The following is a 22,900-nucleotide window of genomic DNA, read 5'->3' on the forward strand; positions in this document are numbered from 1 at the left end:
CTTTCCTCGTCTCGACATCGCGAGGGAAAAGCCAGAGAAAATTCACGCCGCAGCGTGGAAAATGTGCGGTGATGAAAAAGAGTAGCTTGTGTTCATGTTTCAGCCCAGCTTTATCAATTAATTCTCATGCCGAGTCTCCGTTTTATGGCAATAAAATAAAAACATGCCTCAATTCTGAGACGGTGCGCTACCGCCTGGGTCAGGGAGGAGTGTCGGAGGCATTGTAAGACAATTATGTGAAGCCTCATCGGGAAAAAGTGGAGCAAACAGAATTCAGAACCTTGACGATGCACTCGATTGTTGGTTCACTGGGTGAAGAGGGGATGATTTGGATTAAATCTACAGCCACTTTCTTAATCTACCTTAAGTCTAGCATAGAAACTCACCGGCTGGACGATGAGTCCTTCGTGGGCCGTCATCCTCGATTAAATGAGCTCGTCGGGCTTCGGCGGCGTGCGGAGTTTCCCGCCACTGGATTGAAGTTATGGCACAGAAGATGAAAAACCACAAAGTTTTCAGTGAGTTCGCCATTGTAATGATATTGGACAGTCTCTGAGTCCTTTGATTCCTCTTAAAGGCAGTCTTTTAAAGCACTCGATCACTCTCGCCTCTCGAGGGGGTATCAACAGTTTGTTTTTTTTCTCTCAGTGTCACACAGACGCGCTAAATTCTCTCCACTATCGCCTCTACCTTCAATTGTTTGTACAACTTTATATGAGGATCATTGAGTATTTTTAATCGCTCTTGATAATGTGACATATTGAACAAGTTTCCCGTCGATTGAGACTCTCCACGGCGGGAGAAAACTCCATATGAAGACGTCCGCGGAAAAATCCACAAGCACTCGCGCACGTATTTGAAAAGTATGGAGTCACTTGATCGAATGTCTATTAATTTAAATTAATTAAAGATGAAATTCTCTATCAGTGTGTGTGTGTTATTTTTTCAACTGCCCGAACTGGCAATGATCGTCGCTCTAGGGAGGAAGAGAGAGAAAAAGTACAAATCAATTTAAAACTGCTCAAATCCAACATTTGCACACACTCAGAGAAATCCGGGGGACTTTCCCTGAATGCACGCCACAGGGTCGCGCCTTCCCGCGTCATTTTCCATCTCCTCCGGCTTGAATCACATGAAATTATGCCCATTTGGCACGGTTCTGCCGCCTCTCCATTCACAGAAACCATCATAGAGGCAAACACACAGAGCGTAAAGTGAGCAGAAAAAGCGCGTCAGCAAAAAAAAGACAGTGAATATGCCTTGTGAATGAACGGGCTTGCAATTAATGGAATCGTGCTGTGCCTTATTAATTTCTGCCCCACCATCGCGGCTGCAGGTAAGTTAAGTTTCAATTTTTTCGGGATCGAGCGCTGGCCTGATAAAAAAATCACTTTTACATTTATCGAGGAGACTTACGGCGCGCGAAGGGGACAAAAAGCGAAACTGATAAGATGGGCGAGTTGGGAGGAGGTGAGAATTAATTACGTGTGATGTGTGGTGCGAGGCAGAAGCGGAAAAAAGCGGTCAGAGGCAACAAATGGATTCTTGGACAGCATGTCTTCGGGCAGGGAAACCAATGCAGGAATGAGGAAAGTCTCAATGTAGAACGAATTCAAATTGTTGACCAAATTTTGGAGAACTTTCATTCAATTCTTTGTGAATGATTCTTGCATGCCAAGGAAATTACATAGAATTTCAAGGAGTCTTTCCAATGTGACAAAGATAATCCAAAAATCGGACTAGAACTCTTAGGACACAGTTATAAGAGCCAAATCGAAGGCTCAGGACGCAAAATGCGCATGGCTTTAATGAAGGTGATTGAAAAATTTCTCATACTTTAAATTTCAAGGATATATCGTACAAAAGACAAGGAGTAATAATGTTAGTAAAATATGCAACAAGATGCTTCGGATTTGAAGACTTTGCATTGACTTCTCTAACTCCTCCTGAGATTATATTCTTGTCAGGTCTGAATGCTAGAATTCTATCGCTACTCAAGCCTCAGAATCGCACAACGATTGACCTTTTCGATCACGGAAAGCCTGAGAATTCGCAATGGAGTGTGGCGCGCGTTCCTCGGACTGTTAGTTTCTCTGGTGCACCCAAGACAGGAAGGAGATGCATTTTGATGTGTGGATCCGGCACGTGCGTGAAATTGAAGGGAAGACAGAGGAGAAAGAACAACACGACAGACTAATTATAGAGCAAAGGGGTCTCGAGGAGGCGCAGACCAAGAGAGTTTAGCCTTTAAATGGTAAATTTGAGAGCTCGCGAGCCTCGTAAATCCGTCGCGAGTGCACATTCGCGGTCCGGCGGAGACAAGAGAAGTATCTCTTCCATTGAGAGAATTGAAAAGCTGCCACCTCCAACGGTGCCACTCTATGGTTAAAAAAGAGCTACCAATAAATTACAATAACTTAATGATTTTTAATCAAATAAGAATAGCGCGACGCTGTGGCAATTTTCGCGCGCGCGCGTGCAAGTATGAGTTCAGCAATAATGGTCATATGCGCGAGTGTCGAGAAAATTTCACAACATGTTGAGCGGTGGAAAAAATTAATTAATTAATTAGAGAACTAGTTTTATAGATGCTGCTTGGCTTTTCTATCTATATTGACAGGCCAGCCACACAAGAACTTCCAGCACTGCGCCGCGCGATCTTTCTCACACACTCGCGCTCAATCGCGAACAAATTGCGGATTGATTCTTGAGATGTAGCATTTTTTCCGCGCCGATCAGCATCGCCACACTTGAGATCATTGAGCAAAATGAGGGCCCGCGCAAAAAAGGCCCACCGCGGAGAAAATCGAAAGTAAGAAGCCGATTTGGCGGCTCGAGCGTGTGTGGAAAATTGCACCGTGGAAAGTTTACAGATCGATGACAAATTATGTGCGATTTTGTCGCCTGCGGAGATGGAAAATGGGCATGACGCAGTCGCGGCGGTGCACGTACGAGATGGCAAAGGTGTAGTCACTCGTGCTGCCGAGGGCGGGTCACACGTTAGCACTCCGTCACGGGTCACAGCAGAGCCACTTTGAAAAAGTAGAACTTGAGAGAGCCTCGCAGTGCTCGAGCGTTAGGTGTCTTTCCCTCCACAGATCGCGTTCAACTGCTCACGACTCCGCTCCCGATGCGAATTCAATGCGCGACGCAGCCTCGGCGCCTGTGTTGGTGAGCCGCGTGTCGTCACATGATCGAGAGAGGCATCAACACAGGCGAGTGCACATCCGCAGATCGCCACACATGGCCAAAGACCGACGAGGAGCCCCAGAGAGGAAAAGCCACTTTTCCACCATTTCCACCGGCCCTCAGCGCCGCCACTCGCCGCGGCGAAATGCGCCGCCTCGCCGCGCAATCAGCACAAGCGAGGCGTCACCGATGTGAGCGCTGTAATGCACTGTGCAATGCCATGCAATGCAATGCAAGATGGGACTTCTGTCTCTCCACAAGCTGATAATTTGTCTAATTTTATCAAGAATTTAATCGAAATTCGCCTCTTTATACCATCTTCACAAAGTAGACCACGAAGAGAATTTCCTCAACAAATAGAGAGTATAAAGGATGCTTGGAAAGATCCGCAAATTTGAGGTGAAGAATATCCTTTAGTTTCGCATAAGCTAAGGGATTTATCAGACATGAACCTTGATTTGCACTCTAATCAGATGGAATTCACTTCGAAAGAGCTCGAACGGGTTGCCAGATTCTCATTTTGAAAAGAGGCGCCATCTTTTCTCTTCTCTTTCTCTGTCCTTTTAAAATTTTATTCTCTCGTGAGCTTTTTTCACAATAGATTACTAAATTTTCAAAGAGAAGTGAAAAAATGTTTTGAAAGGAATCATTGTTAATACTTCTGGCAAAACAGCTGCAGGAAATCTGCAATATTCGGGGTGCCCAATGGAAATTTGTTTTTTTCCCTATTTGTGCTCTTTTGTGGCAAATAAACCATTTTCATGAACAAAATTGTGCTTTTAACCACTAATTAAACAATTGCCTTTCAATCTAAACTATTTTTAGCCGAAAAGAATGTTTAAAAACGTTTCTCTAAAAAAAAAACTAGCGTCATATCCCACTAGCTTTAAAGTTATCGACAAACGAATTATCGACAATGAATTTTAACACAATTTTAGGGGAAAATCGACATTCTAAAGACTAATAAGTTCATATCAGTCCTATTTTTTCCCTGAAGTTGTGGCAGTAAAAAGCAAATTGCACGTTTTTCGTATCGATAAGTGTCGGTATTGGGAAGAACTTGCCGACACTTTAGCATAGTTGAATAACTCGCTATGGCTGCTAATGCTGTCAAGCTTCGTTGTCCTTTTAGGCCTTCTAGCAAAAGCCAAAGCTCTCCTGAGCAATCTGCATCTTGAGATGTGTCCGATATGTCGCGTTGGTGAAGAGAGGCTTGTCTTCGGGGGCTCACGAGAGTGTTCTCAGCTTCCTCTCCGCCTTCATCATCTCCATGGCGGCGCATTTTGTTTCTTTAATACCTTTTTCCTCATCTCCCAAACCATGATTCATGTTCACACCGGGTTTTGTGGTTTTCGGCGGCACATAAAGTGTTGGCGCAGGAGAGGAGAAAAAGGCCCCATAAGTAACAGACAAGCAGCATACCTCTGGAGATTATCGTCTCAATGCGTGTAGTCGTGGTTGTCTTTTGATACCTTCCTCAATCTATAGCGGAGGCCCATCGGCCGTGAGACTTTGAGCTCCGCAACACCGTGTTTCCGTTTGTATGGCAATGCATTGTGTGTGCGCGCTTCATTCACGCGATGGCAACATTTTCATCTGGATTTCGGATAGATATTCTTCAAAAGTTTATCAATTTCTCACTTTCAATCTCTCTCTTTCTTGTGCCTCTTGCGGGCGCTCTGTGAGAGAATTCAGCGTATGGCAATATAAAAGGTATTTTTCCAATGAAGGCGAGAGATCAGCGGCAATACCTCGAATTGCACTCGCACAAGTGATTTTCAGGGAATCTCACTCGAGTGTATGGGCGGTGAGAGATTGGAATTTGGTACAGAAAAAGCTACTTTAGCCACCAATTCTTAATTATACCAACACGTAGCAGGATGTTTTCTTTATTCACACGTCCATTGAGAGTCTCTTTCATTGATTGTGCCCTTTGTCGCCGAACAAAAGTGTGGAATGTGAAGTTTACCTACGTGTGAAGACTGTATCCTTTCCGGTGATTGTATTTACACACCAAATCCTTCGCTTTCGGGTCCTTTTGCATGCATTTTTCGTCTCTTCTCAGTATTTCTCACAATGAAAAGCGTGTGTAGTGCATTTGCTGCGTGTACTGTTTTGGCGCGATATTCTCATCGAGCATATGCGCGCTGTTGGTCGAAACGTCAACGCATAACCTCAAAAAGCTGATCAGCTGCGGCGTCTGGTGAAGATTTTTGCTGGATAATTACCAGAGTTCTCCAGGTTCCGAGGGAAGATGGCTGACAGCGAGAGTGACCACCTGACCCTGGCGACGGGCGGATACGATCACACCATCAAACTATGGCAAGCACACACGGGAATATGCATAAGGACAATGCAGCACTTGGACTCGGTGAGTTGCCGGCCTTCCGGAAGCCACTCCGCGGGCTTCTAACACTGCTTTTGTCCTTGTCTCGACAGCAAGTGAATGCCTTGGAGATCACTCCTGGACGCACAATGCTGGCCGCCTGTGGATATCAGCACATCCGCCTGTACGACATGATTTCCAACAATCCCATCGTCAACTTCGACGGAGTGTCCAAGAACATCTCCAGCGTGGGCTTCGAGGAGACCGGCAAGTGGATGTTCACGGGCGGCGAGGACCACCACGTGCGCATCTGGGACATGACGTCCAACAATCCCGCCTGCAAGAGGATGTTCGACTGTATGTCCCCGATAAATTCCGTCTGTCTGCATCCGAATCAGGTGGAGATGGCTATAGGTGCGCAGAATGGGGGCGTTTACCTCTGGGACGTGAAGTCGGACGCCCATGAGCAGCTCATTCCGGAGGTGGACGCCTCCATTCAATCCATTGCGATCAGCCCCAACGGCGCCCTCATGGCGGCCGTGAACAACAAGGGCAAGTGCTACATCTGGAGTCTCAACACCACTTCCAGCAGCAAACTGAGCGTCCTGCAGCCAAAGCACAAGATCGATGCACACAAAAAGTACGCGCTCAAGTGCAAATTCAGCCCGGATTCCAGGTGAGTCAGGCGATTGACGCCCAAAAACTGCCGGAAATGCTCACGAATGAATGCTCTGCTTTGCAGCCTCTTACTGACCACATCCGCGGACTCCACGGCGAAATTGTGGAGCACCAGCGACTTCTCGCAGTATCGCGAGCTGCGGATTGACAAGAAGCGCTGGATCTGGGACGCCGCCTTCAGCGCTGACTCGCAGTACCTCTTCACAGCCTCGTCGGACGGAATCGCGAGGCTGTGGAACATCAGCACGCGAGAAATCGACCGGGAGTACATCGGACACCAGCGAGCCATCACGGCGCTGGCCTTCCGCGACGAGGTGGTGCCCTGAATGCCCCGCCCAGCACTTAACAGCCCCCTTGTGATGTGTAAGTAGACACTGTTTGTACGACTCCTCATCTTGATGTTCATCTTCTTTTAAGCCATAAGTAACTGAAAAAGTGAGATACAATTACAATATTTGCAAAATGCGACGTTGATTTAGTCCAGAAGGTGCGACAGGTGGTCCACAGTGGTTGACTGATGGAAGTCCGGACTGGCGTCTGAGGTGTATTTCACAGTGCAGGAGAGATGGAGGTCCTCGCGCGCGGGGTTGTCGATGAGGATCACCTGCGTGATGTCCTCCACGGCGGAGCGGAAGGGCCGGACGCCCGCCAGGGAGTCACCAGAGGCGGCCAGGAGCTTCAGGCGCGCCGTGGATGCGGGCACTGGGCTGATGGACGTCTCCAGACGAATACTGCTGATGGTTTCCGTGGATTGATTAGAAATTGTGGCCACAATCACAGCAACGCTGGGCTTGGGATGTGTGCGAGTAAAGTTCAGCAGAACTTTCAGTCCTTTCGGCTGATTCAGCACCTCACGCGGCAGCTTCTTCTCGTCCGGAAGGAGCTTCTCGATGTCCACGGTGATCTGTTCGAGTGCATCTGGTGCCTTTTCGGGTTGCTTCACTGGAGAACTTTGCGCTGGCTTAAGCATTTCACTCACGAGACTATCGATGTCAATCGAGGGCTTTACAGGTGGCTTCCTCGGTTGACTGGAAGTGTCTGGCGTGTCCACGAGGAGCAGGAGATCATCCTGCTTCTCCATCACAGGTGCAGGAGTTAGAATGTCCAGGACTGGCGGCACTGGATCCGCCTGAATTGCACTGAAAATGTCACTCAACTCATTCATGTCGTCTCCCGTGGGCGCTTCCGACGCCCCTTCGGCGCCCAGCATTGGAATCTCTATGAGGGAGTCGAGATGGGGCAGTGTGTGACTGGGGGTGCCCTGCAGGACGCCATCGGGCGCCTTCTTCAGCACCAGCGAGTTGAACTTCTCAATCACCACGTGCAGGCGATCGTTGGTCTCCAGCGCGTCGCACATGATCTTCTCAGTCTGATTCTGCTCCTGCGCCAGCAGCATTATTGTCGGCTGCACCTCCTTGCAGTTCTCGAAGAGCTCATTGATGAGCGCCCAGTCGTCCAAGGATGTGTCCTCACAGCTGAACTGGTCAATCATGTCGTTCAGCAGCTCCACATTGGCCTTCCCCCGCGCCAATTCCTTCACGCGCAGCATCTTCTTCTCCTCCTCCTTCACCATGTTCACCATCATGAGCTTGGCCGCCTGGATGTCGGCGGGATTCTTGCTGCACAGCAATTGCTGGAACTTGACCGTGTTGGGATCCTCGGGCGGTTTGCTGGCCTTTGGCGGCGGCTTCGCCGGAGCGCTGCTGGGCTTGATGGCCTGCATGGGTTCGTGCTTGATGCCCTGCTTCAGCAGCATCTCGTACGACTCCTGAATCTTCGTCTCCGCTGGATAGTCCACAGTCCAGAGCAGCATCAAGTCCAGTATCTTGTCCTTCACCTCCTTGTCCGTGGTGTCGCCGTTGTACTTCCGCGACACGAGCTTGATGAGCTCATTCAGGAAGCGAAATGTGCCCACTTTCGCCCGGAAATCCTCACCACATCGCGCCATACATTCCTCAAGCAATTCCAGGGCATTCAGCGCTTCCTTCTTGTTCATCGACTGAATCCTCTCAGCCAGCAGCTTCGTGGCTATCGTGGTGGTGGAGGGATCGCTCCTCACGGCGTAGCAAAAGGCATCCATCGCGGAGATCTCCAGATCCGATGAAGAAGGGTTTGTGGCTCGCTCTGGAAGGGAATTCCGGTCAAAATCCAATGAGAATCACAACTTTTAGCGCTCACCGATCATCTGATCGAGTCTCTCCTTGACTGCATTGTCCATTGTGAGGGAATATCGAGGGGGAAATCTTGGATTTTCAGCACAAAACACTCCTCTTCCTTCGGCGAAAAAATCACCCTATATTTTAGGTTTCTTGACGTCTCTCGAATAGCCCCGCTGGTGGCGACACCTGGCGGATTTTTGTGACATATTTATTACATTTTTGTACACATTTCCAGAGAAATTATGAAGTATGACAAAATCTTTGACTTTCACGAATAATTTAAGTTCGTTCATATTGAAATATTCTTGCTGTATATGGAATACTTGGAGAGAGTTGTGAAGTTTTCTACTCCACCATAGTTTCCTTTCAATCGGATATTTGGGTGGGTGTAAAAAAAACATGTCTCGTCCGTTACGTGTAAAATAAAGACAGTGCGGCTGTGGACACAAAAAGAGGAAAAATGGGGAAGAATCTTCGCGATATGTCTTAGCAAAATAGAGAATATTTAGGTAAATAGGTAAGTGGAATTTGCACTTGAGCTGCAGTTAGGAATGCAGACTCTCAGTTTATGAGTGAGGAGTGATAAAAAGTGGATGGATTGTGGGCAAAAACCATCGGTTAAGGAGGTGAAATTTTCTTAGCCATTTTGCGGGTGGAATTTGGCAAGAAGCTCTGGGCAGAGAAACTGTGTTTGTTTGGTTGGGAAAGGGTTGATTTGGGGTGTGCGAGAGCAGGGTGGAATTGTGGGGATGTCGAGGAGGTGGTATGTGATTGTGAGGGGAAATGCGGGGTGGATTTGTGGAGGGAAATTGCGGAGAAAATCGGGAAGCGTCCTTTTTGTAGAGGTTATGATGGGGTTCTCACAGTTCGACTGTGCGTTCCGTTGCAGACTGGACAGAGCAGACTGAAGCTAGGGCATTGGGGTGATCCTGTCGCTGGACTGTGAGCGGAGTGGCCATGTCACAGAGTGAGGATTCCGCACGAGACGACGGGGACACCCTGATGGACACGGACGACACGCACTTCATCCAGCCGGCGCCCCCGGACAAGCTGCCGGCGAGCGTGGAGGCTTCGCAGGCGAAGCCGTGTCCCGAGGGCAACACCATCATGATCACAAACAAGTATGCCGGCGCGAGCCAGACGCACAACGCCAACAACTCCATCATGATCCTCACCGCGCATCCGGACGTGTCCAACATCACGTCCTCGAGTCAGATCAACATCTGCATCAACAACCACTTCAGCGACAGCATCACCAGCTCCTCGGCCACCGTCAGCACGGAGGGCGCCAAGGGCGAGGCGCAGGAGGAGCCAGACTCCACCACGTGCCACTTCAAAGACTCCCGATCTCAGGCCAGCGCCGCCGCCGCGGCCGCAGCGCCCCCACCGAAGGAGGCCCACTTCGTCAGCGGCGACGAGGTGCTGGTGCACCGCGACGACCTCTTCTACCTGGGCACAGTGATGCACGTGTACAGGAAGCAGTGCCTCGTGACCTTTGGCGACGACACCAAGTGCTGGGCGTACTTCCACGAGATGCGCAAGATCGCGCCGGAGGCCGAGGGCCCGGCGTGCGTGCACTGCAAGGAGCGCGGCGGCCAGGAACCTGACTCCGTTGTGGACGTGTGCCAACGCTGCCAGCGAGGGTTCCACAAGAAGTGTTCAGGCGTGGAGCCGAAGACGGGCGGAATTCACTGCAAGAGGTGAGTTTCCACGATTAAATCCTCTATTTTGGTCAACGCTCGACCTTTTTGCACGTCAAATTGTGCTGGGGAAAGCCCGATCAAGCTCTATTTTGAAAGTAATTTATAATATGGTAAGCTAGCCTTGGCGTTTGCCTATCACACGTCCTTTCGTCGCATTAGAAACAGAGAAAAACGAATCTCAAGACGAGATCAGTGAGCATAAAACTGCAGCCGATCAGTGCATTGCTTCCGCTGCAACTGCAATTGTTGTTCATTGACCCACTTTTGTTGTGTCTTTTCAGGTGTTTCGAACAAAATAGTCTGAATGGCGTGAACGGTGGCAGATACTGTAGTAAGAATAACAATTTGATGGGTGATGAACGATTGTCGTACTCGGACAATTCTCTATCGCCATTTGATGTGAGTGTCACACAGTGTGCGAGTGGCGGAATTGCAGTTTGCTAATGATTTGTGCTGTTGCGTTGCAGACAGGGAACTTCTTTCGCTCGTCTGACTACAAGGACGCGTGGTCGGGATCGCCGAACTCTGACCTGAGCACGGGATCGTCCAATGGGAACTACAAGGGCCGAAAGTTCACGTGCGGACGGCGATTGCGGGAGCGACAGGAGAAGAACTATGCCGAGAACACGCGGCGCACGACGGCGTCCGTGTCCACGCCACAGCCGTCGTCTGGCTGCTCCGACGCTTCCTCGTCATCGTCCTCGTCGTCGTCGCTGGTGAACTTCTCGGCGGCCACATTCCTCAGCCAGCAGCTGCTCAGCAGCCAGCGCGTGACGAAGAGTCCGTGCGGCGCGGAGAAGGGCGGCGGCCTGTTCGGGAAGATCTTCGACACCAGCACACCGACGCACCTGGCGAACGGGAACAAGTACGTGATCCGCGGCAAGAGGATGGACTCGGACGGGAACATTCAGTACCTCGTGGAGTGGGAGGGCGTGTCCTAATCGGGGATCGACTGCCCAGTGCGGGTTTGCAGTCGAAGTGGTCGTCAAACTATGAATCTAATGAACTCTGAGTGTATTTTTTGCGGAGACGAATCCATTTGCGAAGTGAGACAGTCTCCTTCGCTGCTACAACGGCGTCCTTTTGGCGTGTGGTTTATCGTGAGGTTTTAGCTAAGGCGACTATATGAAAATTGATTTGTATTGTGACAATGAAAAGTGGGAAAAGGAAACAAAGTTAGAGATTTGCAAAAAAAAAGAGAAATAAATTGATGATGCACTGCCAATTTTTTGTAAAGTGAGAGAGAGAGAGAGAGAGATTAACAAATTATTTCTTTGACATTTCTGTCTCTCCTAAAAGACGAAGTTATTATAAATGGTCAAAATAAAATTGTGGAAGTGAAAGATGTTCACAAATATTTCCCTAAAAATTAACGGTCTTTTTATTTATCCGTTTCTGTTCTTCTCAGTACAAAAGAATCATTTGATTTTTCTCTTCCCCATCAATAATAATAATACAAAATCTGTTTTGAAAGCAAGAGTAAATAAGGAATTATAACACATCGATTTTAACAAATTTTCACGATAAGGCAGATTTTTCTTTGTCTTCGTCCGCGATAGATTGGTGGATTTGCACTTGATGATTTTGGTTAAGATATAGCAGATTTATCACAGTTGTTACTCTCGTCCAAGCTTCATCCGAAATCCACACATTCCGCTCGTGATGGCTCAATTAGCACTCTTGTTGGCTACTGAAGAGGCTCCTCGTCTTCATTGGTGGGCGCGCAAGTCCACTTCTTCGTGATGGTGAGCACAATTCCCACAATCACGAGCACTCCGCCGAGTCCCACAATGCCAAAGGCAAGATAAAGGCCGAAATCCGATAAGTTGACGGCCCACTGAAAGTACATAAGAGTTGCAATTGTGAGTACAATCGCCTTGACTCAGAATTCAACAATCTCTGAATTGCACTGTAAGCAAAACAAAAAGTAGATAAGCTCTAAAGCATGTGTGGAATTAAATGTGTTGTTATCCAATTATTAGGAAAAATCTCAATTCCCCCCAGAGGAATCTTTGAAATGTGTGGGTAAAATGACGTCATAACGTCTAACTTCACTCTCTGCGATCTTAAGCTCAAGCATGGAAAGAGAAGCTCAAGAGAAACTCTATCAAAACACTAGAAAAGGCAAATCGGCCATCAAGTTTATGATTTAATGAATAATTCTAGCCACTTGTTTTTGAGTTCTCCTTGACTTTTCCCATAAGATTCTTATGAAACTCCTCAAATTCAAGCTTGAATTGTCACCAAAGCAAAACACTTGCAATCTGGAGTGGCTAGAAAGAGTGAGAAAAGGATCTCCAAAGAGGACTCACCCAGGCGGACTTCGCGAGGTCCTCCGTCAGATTGGCCGTTTGTCTGAACCACAGCATTGGGATGAAGATTTTGGGGACTTTCTCGAAGATGGAGAAGTGCTCGTCCGGCGTCATCATGAGGTTCAGCTGCAGCTGCCCTCGAATGTCCAGCGGAATGCCTGTCTGTGGCTGCAGCGCCATGTAGAACTCGTGCTCCTCCCGTGAGGCATTCAGGCCGGCGATAGCGTCGCTGTAGCTCGAATCCGCGAGGTAGAAGTGTGGGAAGGACATGAAGGCTGGAGCGCCGAATTGGCACGACGACACGTTCAGGACACCCGGCAGCAGGTCCGGACAGGCTGACGGATCGGCCGTGCAGTAGCACGCGGCCGGCGGATATTTCCAGCCATTGTCCAGCACTCGCTCATCTGCCACCCATCGATTCCCGCTCAGGCCCAGCTTCTCCACCGGGCGATCGTACTTGAGCGTGATCGTTCGGCAAATGTCCGGCGTGAACATGGCGATGTCCACTTCAGACTGATCCGCAGGCAGCGGCGGCCAGATCTCGCCGGTCGTCCCTGTCACGGCGCCGCATTGGTCCCTGTAGTATTGCGTGTGGTTGACGTAGTTCCAGTGCTCCATGACGCCCAGCTTGGCCATGTCGTCGTCGCCGGTGAAGATGCTGAAGTGGCCATCGTGCGTGGCGCTCTGGTTGCGCTCCACGAACCACCCGACCTTCTTGAAGGGGATCACGAAGCCTGATATGTTGAGTTTGCGGACAAAGTCCAGGATGGGATCGTCATAGCCGTCGAAGAGCAGCTCGCGCACCGTCCGCGTGATGGTCATGCGCGCGCCCTTCTCCTTGAACAGGAAGTTCACAATCATCTTCACCACAACGGACTGATGGCGCAGCGTGTACGCGATCGTGGTGGGAATCAAGTTGAGGTTCGTCACCTTATCATCCAAAGTGCCATTGGACATTTCAGGGACGAAGTGCCACTCGCGGCTCTGATTGAAGGAAACCGTGCCATTGTTGTTCCACACAATATTCACCCTCTTGCGCTTCTCCGTGAACACATACGGGCCCATTTCCACGAAGTGCGGCTTCTCCGTCTCCCAATTGTGTATCTTGTCGGGGTTCGTCCAGTTGAACATGTAGAACTCCAAGTACATGGGAATTGGCGTCTCTATCCAGTTGTTGTACGTCTGCGAGCCATTCTTCAGGACGAGTTGCTGCAATAAATTGAAGAACAAACACGATATTAACAGCTTTATCCAAAAGAGAAAGTCACAAGCTGATTTTTGAGGAAATATTGAATGAAAATACTCAAAAATACACATTTTTCACAAGGGCACAAATAGAAATTAATTAAAATCCATCCATAATTCAAATATTTATTTGCCAAATATTCAGAAACTAATTGAAAATCGCATGAGACATTGAAAATTTTAATAAAATTTAGGAAAGTCAAAAATTATTGTATATTCACAAAAGTGAATGGTTTGAATCCATTAGTGACTTTCCTCTTAGCTTTATCAGTGACTTTGATAAGAACACCCTAAAAAAATCTTCAACGCACTTGTCAATTCGTAGAACTTGAGATAAGCGGAAAAAATCTATTGACAAGCACTCTTGCAATATAATAAACTGAGACAAAGGTCTCTGAATAATCCATCGATCTTCATACACACGAAGGCAAGACAGTGAAAAACGGCCACAAAAAAGCCCAATTGCGCAATGAGAGACTTTCTCCCAAATGGCCACGAAAACTCACGTTGTGGAGAATGCTGACGGACACTGCGCTCCACACCACGGCCAGGATCATTCCCGCGAGGAGGAAGAAGGAGCCGCAGCCGAAGATCCACACCTTCTTCGATCTCTCGCTGCACGCACAGGCGGTCATATTGCTGCTCTAGATCACTGGGACAGTCTTGATCATAGCCTCTGCAAGCAGACAAAGGGTGTCACTGTTCACAATGCCGAATTGTTGCTCTGCGAAATGTTGTTGCGCGCACAAGAGAATAAGAGCGACTGATAAAGAGCTGGCGAAATTATCTCATGTCGATGGCTTTAATCAGGATATTGATATGGAGAGGCGAGAGTGTGTGGCAAAAATGGGTGATTTTTGCCCGTGTTCAGCCACAATATTCGAGACAGTGATTCATCAGTTTACAAGCATAGAAAAAGTGCTAAGAAAAACATCGGGTTAGAATGTAATTAGAGAGAATCTTCTCTGAAGCAATCAGAGTTGCTTGTTGTAAATTTACAATAAAGATAGCACGCGCATTGATATAAAAATAAACGAATTCTGCCCAAAATTACTCTGCATTCTTTGCTATGTGAAACAATTTTCTCACAATAACAATCATTATAGAGACATTGAAAAGGTCAGAATTCAATTTCCTTATCAACCTGAGCTTTATATTTCTTTCTTGCTTGCTTTCTTGAGCTGCAAGTTAGTGAGAATTTCTCCCGATAAACCTCAATATCTCCAGACGTAAATGATTTACGGATGTAATAATTGTGGAAGCAGATAACGAATATTAACTCAAAAACAACCAAAGCATTTCGTACAGAAGGACACAAAATCACAACTATTTTTCTTTATCTGCCATCTAAAGTTCAATCAACTCTGTCAGTCAAGAGCTAATAAGGGAAAAAGCGCGCGCTTTTTATAGCGAACTTGTGCGATTTCTTGGCGATTTCGCAACTACAACACCTGTCCTTGGGATTCCCATTGAATCTGGTTAAGCAAATCTCGTGATTCACCTGGCGCGCAGGCCATTTCGCAGGCTCTCCGGCCTGAAGCTCTCGATAGTCGTCGAGGCTGATAAAGATTTCCGCCGATAAGGTTTCTGGTGGCCTGAATGTGCGCATGGACAAGACTTGAGGCGATAAAACGCTCCACATTTTGCACTAAACAGATAAGACAAACAGTGCGATTCTTGTTCTAATCTCGTTCCGGGTCGCATCCGAAGTCTCATCCGCCGAGGCCTTCTGGCCAACTTTCTCGCGATTGATAGTGAGAGTCTTCTGCGCTGTTACACAATATTTGTCTCTCTGTGGATCTCTGGAGCGAAAGCCTGACGAATTCTGGGCCAGACAGCCTGAGAGGCTTGTTGAGGCAAAACAAACAGATTTCTCACCATTTCCCGACGTTGAAGGCACGGGACAAAGTCAAATTTTGAAAATTTCCACCTTGTTCACTGGGAAGCACTCGCAATTGTACTGTTTTCACTACACTAATTAATAAAAATTTTGAGAAATTACTCAACTCTGAATCCGTGTGTTTTCCTTTCTCAATGTTGTCACTTTCAATTGGACGGAACGAATAGCCATCATGAGACATCGCTGAATGGCCATTCACCCTTCCCGAGTGCGGCGCCCCCATGCGGAAAAAAACTGCAGTGCGATTGAATTTGAAGTGTAAATCCGCGGTTTTGTTAACCCTTCAGAATTAAACGAAATTTCTCAATTCTAATCAATAGACTTCTTTCAAATTAGAATGAGAATTGTGAAAAGTATTAATTCTGCGATATTACATAAAAATAACTTATTTACAAATTTCGTGACATATAATTTTGCTTTGAAACTTCTTCTTGAAAATATTCTTCAGGACATTTTTATGTCCCATAAACATTTTCAACTCATAAAACTGTCCTGTTTTTCATCCTCTTCCATAGTTGCGCACAATTCTTCTCAGTGCTGGCCGTATTGGCAGTGAGTTGTGGTGAAAAATTCACAAAATGTGCCACAAAATGTATGGAGAGGAGTTCAATAATTTGAACTAAAACCGAAGGGTGGCAGATCAATATTCCGCCCTTCGTGAGAACTCTTCGCCCATAGTCTAATCAGATTGAGGGCGAGCTGGAAATTAATCCGATCCTGAGCCCGCAACACTATAAACAGCAGCAACAGCACGTAGCCACGGCCGGGGCTCCCTTATGTCGTATTTTAATTAATCCCTAATTGAATTATACCTAATTGAGTGAAATCATATAAAACGGCTACAAAATGTAAACTCACACTTTTGGCCGTGTAATTCATTTTGGCCGTTTTTCCCAGGCTCTCCGTGCGGTTTCCGGGATATCGAGAGGCTAATATTGGCACATGAGCCTCAATTAGAGGGGCGCGCTCTGGCCCATTCAAATTTCATGACAACCGAGAGGAGGACGAGGCCTGATTGCGGCTGTAAAAGTTTTATTGAAAGGTTCTGCTCTATTCTCAATTTTCCAGGGATTTTCCCACAATAATCCACATGGAATTATGTCCAGTCGAGATTATACGGCTCATGTCTTGCCGCACAAGTTCAATTATTTGAATGGATTCCCCAGGGAATGTCTGCTTCACAGCATTCAGTCGCTGATGGATTCTCTCTGGAAGCACAGAGCGAGAGAGAGACAGTGAAATTTGAGGGCCCAAAAAGTCCAGTTGTTCCCCAAGAGAATGGAGAGAGTCATTCATTAGAAAATTCTATAGTGTTTCATTTCGTTGGAAAAGCACACACCCCGGAATCCACTGGGGACTGGTTAATCCATTAATTAGGCGTGAAATTTGCATTTGTCACCCTTTCTGCGCCTTTCCGGGCGCACCTGGAGCCCCCGGAGTGTGTCCCAAATCAAAAATCCCCAGCACACACTCATCTCTCCCACGGGAGCAGGAAATGTAATTCGATCCGAATGGATTTCTCAGTGTGGTTTCCCATCAATGTCTCGCTCAATCAAACCCTAATATGTTCCCCATTCCGCCCCCGAGACTGTCGCCCGGTCCTGAGCTCGTGGTTTCGTCCCTCCACTTGATCTGGGGGTGGACAGAGTGTGTGTTGCATTTCAATATTTCAGCCAAGCGTCCCTCCCCCACGCCCGATCAATGAACTCTGTGTTGTTTTGACATTACTCCAATCGCAGCTTAATAGAGTGAGAGAGTGATGAATTATTTTTTATGTTAATATTTACTGTTGGTGGGTTTCATTGGAATACCTGCGTTTTAATATGTTTTCATAATTTACGAGCTGAATGATTTATCAAGCGAAGCGACACAAATAAGACACAATATTCGAATGTTGTAATGAAATATGCAGAAACAGTCAATAAATGGCAAATCAGTTTAAATGAGCAACAAATATTGTCAAGCATCATACAAATACAATTGCCACGTGGATTTGAACAAGAAATCATATTTAAACTCACATTTTGGCATTTTCTTTAAAAAAAAAAGTTGTTGCTTAAATACACACAGTTATTTTCACTGAAAGAAGGAAGGAAGCGTTAAATCGAGCTATCTTGGGATTAGACCAAAAATGATGGCATTATGTTGTGAAATGAAACCTTTCCAGGAAATGGAAAACACTTTCTGAGAAGTGGAACTTCAAATACTGAGAAAACTCTAAGACAAAAACACATACTGAGAAGTGAAACATTTAATTCAAATACAGAGAAAACTACAAGACGATAATAGGTATGTTTCTAGGAATGTTCATCTGTAACTAAAAACAAAGGGCAGATAATATGATTGGAAGTGGTGTACAGCTTTGCGAAAGTGTTAAGAATTGGAAGTGGTAAAATGGGTAAAATATTTAGAATAATTTCACCGCAAAAAATTCTGTTGCAACAAATTTAGGCATTTTTTAAATTGTTTTGTTTAGAAAAATCATATTTGATGATTTTCTAGGTTATGTGGTTGATTTTATACTTTTAAAACAGATTCTGGTGATTAAGAAGCCCTAAGAATCATCAAATTTGTGTTAAAACTGGAAATATTTGTCCTTTCCTTTGCAAAATTGAGCATTTACGTTAAAAAAAACTTCAGATTGGTTAAATTCCAGTTGTAGAAATCAGCTTAAAAGTCAATCATAACCTAAAAAATGTCATTTCAGTTTAAAGAAAATACTTTTTGAGTGTAAGAAATTGCTGTAATAGTGAAATAAGCGATGGAAAATGCATTTTTTGATGCGTTCAGAAGTGTATGAAGTGTTGAAGATTCTGCACAGACGCTGCAGAATAGTTAGGAAGTGATGTACAGATTTGAGGCGTATTATCTCCCCCTTGGCTAAAAAGACTACAAACTCCTTGACAAAATCTTTTCATCTCCAAAGTGTTTGGTATTTAAAAAGGCTCAATAAACTGTGTAAGTTGGCAATTATGAACTACGAAAAGCTCCACAAAGCGTGTTTTTGGGCTGTAATTAAGAGTTTCACATTTGCACAAACATGCGAATGAAGTTCAAGACAACACTCGCTAAATGTTGTGGCGTTTGCTTAAGATTTAAATGTGCCTTATTTATCATCGTGATATCTGCACAGTTCGAGACGCGGGCGGGAGAATAATGCAGTTTATGAGTTTTAGGGGGTTGTGAAATGCCGCCAGTTAAACAGCGTGGCTTTTTCCACAAGGACTAAAATTGCCCAAATATTTTCGTAAACACAAAGTTCAGTTTGCGATTCATAAGGCAAATACAGTGCCTGTTATAAAGTTGCGAAAGTTCAGTCTTTGTTTGCTCTAATTTCGTTAAGAGCTCGCGAGATCAGCGGAAAATTGTTGCTGGGGAAAATATAAGAATATTCCTGTGAGGTGAATTGAGTGTGATTGTGGTTGAATAATGCAAAAGCTCGTGTGGTTTTCCTTAACTCTCGAAAATGGCTTATGAGAGTGTGATGTGCAATATTAATCGGGACTGAATTAAACCAGGGAACATCAACTAAAGCCATTACAAATATTCTGTCACAGAGATTGACTGGTAGTTTCAACATGCATTGGAATGGATTTCAGGGAAATTCTATATTTAATGCTGTTCACAAATTTTCTCTAGCGACAATTAGTATTCAAAGCGAAAAAGTAAATAATTCGCTTTAATTCCCCACGCGGTGGAACGTGACACCGCATAGGCGATTGTACTGTTCAATTACAGCAGTTTTTCACGTGCACGTCTGATGGAAAAGTGGGTTCATTTCACCTCTTTTCCATATCACGTCACTCGGTGGACAAGAGAGGTGATTTTCACAGGGATTTTCCAATTTATTTGACCACTCTTGTAAGCTGCGAAGCATTTGCCGAATCGGTAAATTGTGGAGAAAATCAGATGCAGATAAATGGAGTATTGGTGGAGCATAAAATGCTGTGAATAGGTTGGAATTTCGTGTGTTATTCTGAAGGAATGGAATGAAAAGGAAATGTTTTGCTGCTGACCAGTACCTCCAGTGTGATTTAGAGAGGTTTTGTGGCATTGCATCATGGCTACAATTTAATTACAGCAGTGAAAAGTGTATTAGTTACAGAGAATATAATAGATTCTGAATACAAATACTCGGAAGCGGAAGTTGAACGAGTTAATAAAGTGAGAATAAAGCGTGGAATAAAGTTACTAAGTTGCTAAAACCATTTTACTCTCGCAGATTAAACACACAATTCAGGAGTGAGAGAATTAGTACTTGTTTTTTTTCTAAAGTCCTGTATTTATTTCATGCCTGAAAGGATTTTGAAGCACTTCTTAAATATTTCTGCGTTCTGCGGTCGTTATAATTTATGAGCGCTCGAGATCTTCTCATTCTGAATTTGCCTGTGAATTTCACACTGTGACTGATATAAATTATTCCGCATATTTAGGGAATAATAAAGCAGAATAGCATCCACACACTTCTCCGCTGGTTTGTGCACAATTTCAATGACGGTGGGCGTAATTAATGGTGATCCTTTCATCGATGGCCTCTTATTAATGATAATGGCTGATTACTCGATTGTATCGATTGAGTGTGATTCATGTAAGTGGATAATAATTATGTGCATCCTCTCTCTCTCTCTTTTAATTAATAGTGTGCCGTCTAATCTATTGGGAAAGTTTGCTATTTGAGAAAATTATTGATATGTCTAATTTAAGGGTGTAAAGTGCACGGCGATTATTATTGCAGCTTCTTTGTCATTACTCCTAATCTCCCGAATGGAATCTTGCGGATGAAGCACAGATTGGATGGCATGAAATTTGGATTATTCCATTAATTTAGGAGTGCTGACCGAATTTCTCCGCCAGCATTTGCGCCACGACCACCCTTTGGCGCCTGTATCAAATGAATTCCGCCCCGTGGCGTCCAATCGCAATACAATCAAGTGATTATCATAGTTGCAGAGACTCCAGAGGACTCTGGAGCGGTTGCGATGCGTGTTTGACCTGGCGTGAAGGCGCACTGAGAGAAATACATGCCAATTTTTCCCATATGAGCTTTGAATCAACCCTAATTTATCCAGTATTGAAGTAACTTTTTCAAATTTTTGTGGATTATCGCAGGATTTGTCACATCGATATCGTGACAGATGCTAAAGAGGGATGGGAAATATTTCCATTCATATTGTAACTGTCTATTTCCCAAAATGATAGGAAATTATTGCTATATTGCAAAGGAAAAGTTGCGATTCTTATCTTTCTAAAACTGAACTTGCCATAAATTATGGCAAAAATTACAATATTTGCCTTGAAATTAAACTTCGTTATTACAACACACGAGCGACCAATACATATAGCAGATAAAAGTCTAAAAGTTTAGCACATGAACCTATAAAAAAACTTTTGAAAATATATTTTTTCTACAGATTTAAAAAAATTCAGAAATACAAGTAATAATTACCACAAAAATGGCTGGAAAGCTATCGGGGTTTTGAAAATTTGTGTGAAAGGTCGAATGAACTCATTGGCAAAAAAATCGCCACAATATAGTGCTCATTGCCATACAGTTTTTCAGTGTTCACCGCAAATCAGCTGGGATTTTGTGTCAAATGCGAATTCGGCCTGAGAATGAGCGCGAGCGCATTCTGCACTCACTGCATGAGCGGCACAAGAACTTAATCAATGGCCTGATATAGAGGAGAATTTGCCAGGATTCCTCACTCCGGGGATTCAACGCTAGACTCTCTGCACGGAGTTTTAATAAATTCTCAAGTATTTGTTAAGCTTCCGCCATGGGATTGAGCTTGGAGAGGAAGTTGATGCAAAAAGCGCCGCACCACAATTCCTCCTCGCCCGAAATATTCTTTTTGCCAGTTTCGCCGGAAGTGGCACACAAAGATGAATTGAGAGGCAAAGTGTTTCTCAACTTTTCAGCTCTCCCCAAAACCGTTACTCTTTGCATTCTTTCATGTCCATCCGCTGTTTCACTTAATATTTCATATAGAAAGTTCTGCGTAGCTTCAGAACTATTGAAATCTGTGCCTGAGGAGTGAGTTAAGGCGAGAAACAGAGCATCAAAGCTCTCTTGTAGTGTTTGATGGAGGAATTCATTTAATAAATTGCTCTTTTCTCAACTTCCTTAAGGAGAATATTAAATATCTCACTGCTTTTTTCGCGCTGATGAATTCCAAAGAGGCGAGCCTTTCATTTATGCAGCCAGAGATGCTTAATTCCCATCCTCTCGAGGCTATTCGACCACCACGAACAGTAGATTAATTGAGATGTTCTTAAGAGATTACCATGCATTTGTTACATTAAATTTTAAATTACTTTGATTCACTCCAGAAGACCTACATAACTCCAATCCTCTGACCGGATAATAAGGATTTCATCCAGTGTTTGAATTTGCTGAGTGTGGAATTTCTAAAACTCATTGCAATATTGTTCATTGAATTTTTCATCATTGAAAGACATTGAAGGAAATTCTTACTAAAATCTAGCTTCTGTATAATTCGAAATTGTAGTTTTATGTGCGATTTCTGGCAAATATTTTCGGAAATTCACGTCAAGCTGTAAAGAAAGTTAAAGACACTTTGGCAGCTGGACTTGCGACCCACACGATGAATAGGTCAAAGATATTATATTCATTGTAATGCTGAGGCGAAAGTAATATCTCACTGTTTAGCCCACGCAAAGCAACAAATCCCTTCTCGTGTTTCGCCCTGTATTGAAAAGTGAAAAGTGTCCAGAGCAGAAGACAAAGTTTCATCCACTTTGCACCTTGACGAAGAGCAGAAAGTTTGGTGGATTTTTAAAGCTCAAGTGGGAGCTTTCTTGCTATGTGTCAAATGCCGACGCATTTTCTGGTCGTGGCACTTTCTCCAGATTCATGCAAACTGTGTTTTTTTCTGTCGTCTCCCATGTCATGACAGATTCCATCGCCATTCGTGAAAGAATGCAGAGAATCTCGAAGAATGGAAGAGAAAAAAAGCCGCGGCTGGGGATTTGATAGGAAATCAATTGCTGAAAATTCATCAATCCACCGAGAGAATAAACATCCGGCGCGATAAAAAATGCGAAGAAATTACTTTCGAGAGGTGGTCGGGAAATTGGGCGGATTTCCTCATTTCCTATGGCGCGCGCGTACTTCTGTGTCACCCCAAAATGGCAATTTACATAATATATTGAGGAGAAATGTGCAGCTAGTGGCTTTTCCCTCTCGCACTTGACGTTCAATTAGGAGGCCAGAACATATACGCGCCAGGGAGAAGCCTTATTTAATCATCTATTTGCTCGAATTACATTAATTTCAATTCCTAAATTCAATTTCACCCGCGACGCCACTTCACAATAACATTTTTCCTCGCTCACCGTCTGCATTTCTCATATTTTCCACACAATAA

At 45.1% G+C, this 22,900-nt stretch overlaps 5 protein-coding genes across 6 annotated transcripts in view; 2 read left to right on the plus strand and 3 right to left on the minus strand.

The window, feature by feature from the left end:
* Positions 1-3,104, minus strand: part of LOC132263554 (dorsal-ventral patterning protein Sog) — a 34,647-nt gene extending 31,543 nt beyond the window's left edge. Inside the window, exons 1-2 of the mRNA XM_059763362.1 lie at positions 2,953-3,104; positions 387-976 (exon numbers count right to left, since the gene is read on the minus strand). Coding sequence (XP_059619345.1) covers positions 387-531 — 145 coding nt within the window. The 5' untranslated portion in view covers positions 532-976; positions 2,953-3,104. The remainder of the gene's footprint in view (positions 1-386; positions 977-2,952) is intronic.
* Positions 3,105-5,359: 2,255 nt separating this feature from the next.
* LOC132262761 (protein LST8 homolog) lies at positions 5,360-6,519 on the plus strand. Its single transcript, XM_059762167.1, has 3 exons — positions 5,360-5,560; positions 5,629-6,191; positions 6,258-6,519. The coding sequence occupies exons 1-3, from the start codon at positions 5,444-5,446 to the stop codon at positions 6,517-6,519; spliced, it is 942 nt and encodes a 313-aa protein (XP_059618150.1). The 5' UTR covers positions 5,360-5,443.
* Positions 6,520-6,663: 144 nt separating this feature from the next.
* On the minus strand, positions 6,664-8,529 carry LOC132262760 (ADP-ribosylation factor-binding protein GGA1). Its single transcript, XM_059762166.1, has 2 exons — positions 8,372-8,529; positions 6,664-8,317 (listed from the first exon to the last, which is right to left on the minus strand). The coding sequence occupies exons 1-2, from the start codon at positions 8,409-8,411 to the stop codon at positions 6,669-6,671; spliced, it is 1,689 nt and encodes a 562-aa protein (XP_059618149.1). The 5' UTR covers positions 8,412-8,529; the 3' UTR covers positions 6,664-6,668.
* A 141-nt stretch (positions 8,530-8,670) lies between these two features.
* On the plus strand, positions 8,671-11,414 carry LOC132262178 (uncharacterized). The gene is made up of 4 exons (XM_059761344.1): positions 8,671-8,869; positions 9,242-10,052; positions 10,337-10,454; positions 10,523-11,414. The coding sequence occupies exons 2-4, from the start codon at positions 9,310-9,312 to the stop codon at positions 10,994-10,996; spliced, it is 1,335 nt and encodes a 444-aa protein (XP_059617327.1). The 5' UTR covers positions 8,671-8,869; positions 9,242-9,309; the 3' UTR covers positions 10,997-11,414.
* On the minus strand, positions 11,413-15,649 carry LOC132262177 (protein croquemort-like). 2 transcript variants are annotated; one of them, XM_059761342.1, is made up of 4 exons: positions 15,491-15,649; positions 14,119-14,288; positions 12,368-13,576; positions 11,413-11,892 (listed from the first exon to the last, which is right to left on the minus strand). In XM_059761342.1, the coding sequence occupies exons 2-4, from the start codon at positions 14,245-14,247 to the stop codon at positions 11,743-11,745; spliced, it is 1,488 nt and encodes a 495-aa protein (XP_059617325.1). In that variant the 5' UTR covers positions 14,248-14,288; positions 15,491-15,649; the 3' UTR covers positions 11,413-11,742. The 2 variants fall into 2 exon arrangements, with proteins under 2 accessions (XP_059617325.1, XP_059617326.1); XM_059761343.1 differs by having other exon boundaries at positions 14,119-14,336.
* Between the last annotated feature and the right edge of the window lie 7,251 nt (positions 15,650-22,900).

This window comes from Phlebotomus argentipes, unplaced genomic scaffold, assembly GCF_947086385.1.
Source record: "Phlebotomus argentipes unplaced genomic scaffold, Phlebotomus argentipes genome assembly contig_15, whole genome shotgun sequence".
Taxonomy (NCBI): Eukaryota; Metazoa; Arthropoda; class Insecta; order Diptera; family Psychodidae; genus Phlebotomus; species Phlebotomus argentipes.

Excerpts from the sequence above, each read along its gene's own strand:
- LOC132262177 (XM_059761342.1), bottom strand. The coding sequence starts at position 14,247 with ATGACCGCCTGTGCGTGCAGCGAGAGATCGAAGAAGGTGTGGATCTTC. Across the intron at positions 13,577-14,118 it reads CCGTCAGCATTCTCCACAAC|CAACTCGTCCTGAAGAATGG; the intron begins GTGAGTTTTCGT and ends AATTTATTGCAG. Across the intron at positions 11,893-12,367 it reads ACCTCGCGAAGTCCGCCTGG|TGGGCCGTCAACTTATCGGA; the intron begins GTGAGTCCTCTT and ends ATGTACTTTCAG.
- LOC132262178 (XM_059761344.1), top strand. The coding sequence starts at position 9,310 with ATGTCACAGAGTGAGGATTCCGCACGAGACGACGGGGACACCCTGATG. Across the intron at positions 10,053-10,336 it reads GGCGGAATTCACTGCAAGAG|GTGTTTCGAACAAAATAGTC; the intron begins GTGAGTTTCCAC and ends GTGTCTTTTCAG. Across the intron at positions 10,455-10,522 it reads ATTCTCTATCGCCATTTGAT|ACAGGGAACTTCTTTCGCTC; the intron begins GTGAGTGTCACA and ends GTTGCGTTGCAG.
- LOC132262760 (XM_059762166.1), bottom strand. The coding sequence starts at position 8,411 with ATGGACAATGCAGTCAAGGAGAGACTCGATCAGATGATCG. Across the intron at positions 8,318-8,371 it reads GAGACTCGATCAGATGATCG|AGCGAGCCACAAACCCTTCT; the intron begins GTGAGCGCTAAA and ends ATTCCCTTCCAG.
- LOC132262761 (XM_059762167.1), top strand. The coding sequence starts at position 5,444 with ATGGCTGACAGCGAGAGTGACCACCTGACCCTGGCGACGGGCGGATAC. Across the intron at positions 5,561-5,628 it reads CAATGCAGCACTTGGACTCG|CAAGTGAATGCCTTGGAGAT; the intron begins GTGAGTTGCCGG and ends TTGTCTCGACAG. Across the intron at positions 6,192-6,257 it reads AAATTCAGCCCGGATTCCAG|CCTCTTACTGACCACATCCG; the intron begins GTGAGTCAGGCG and ends TCTGCTTTGCAG.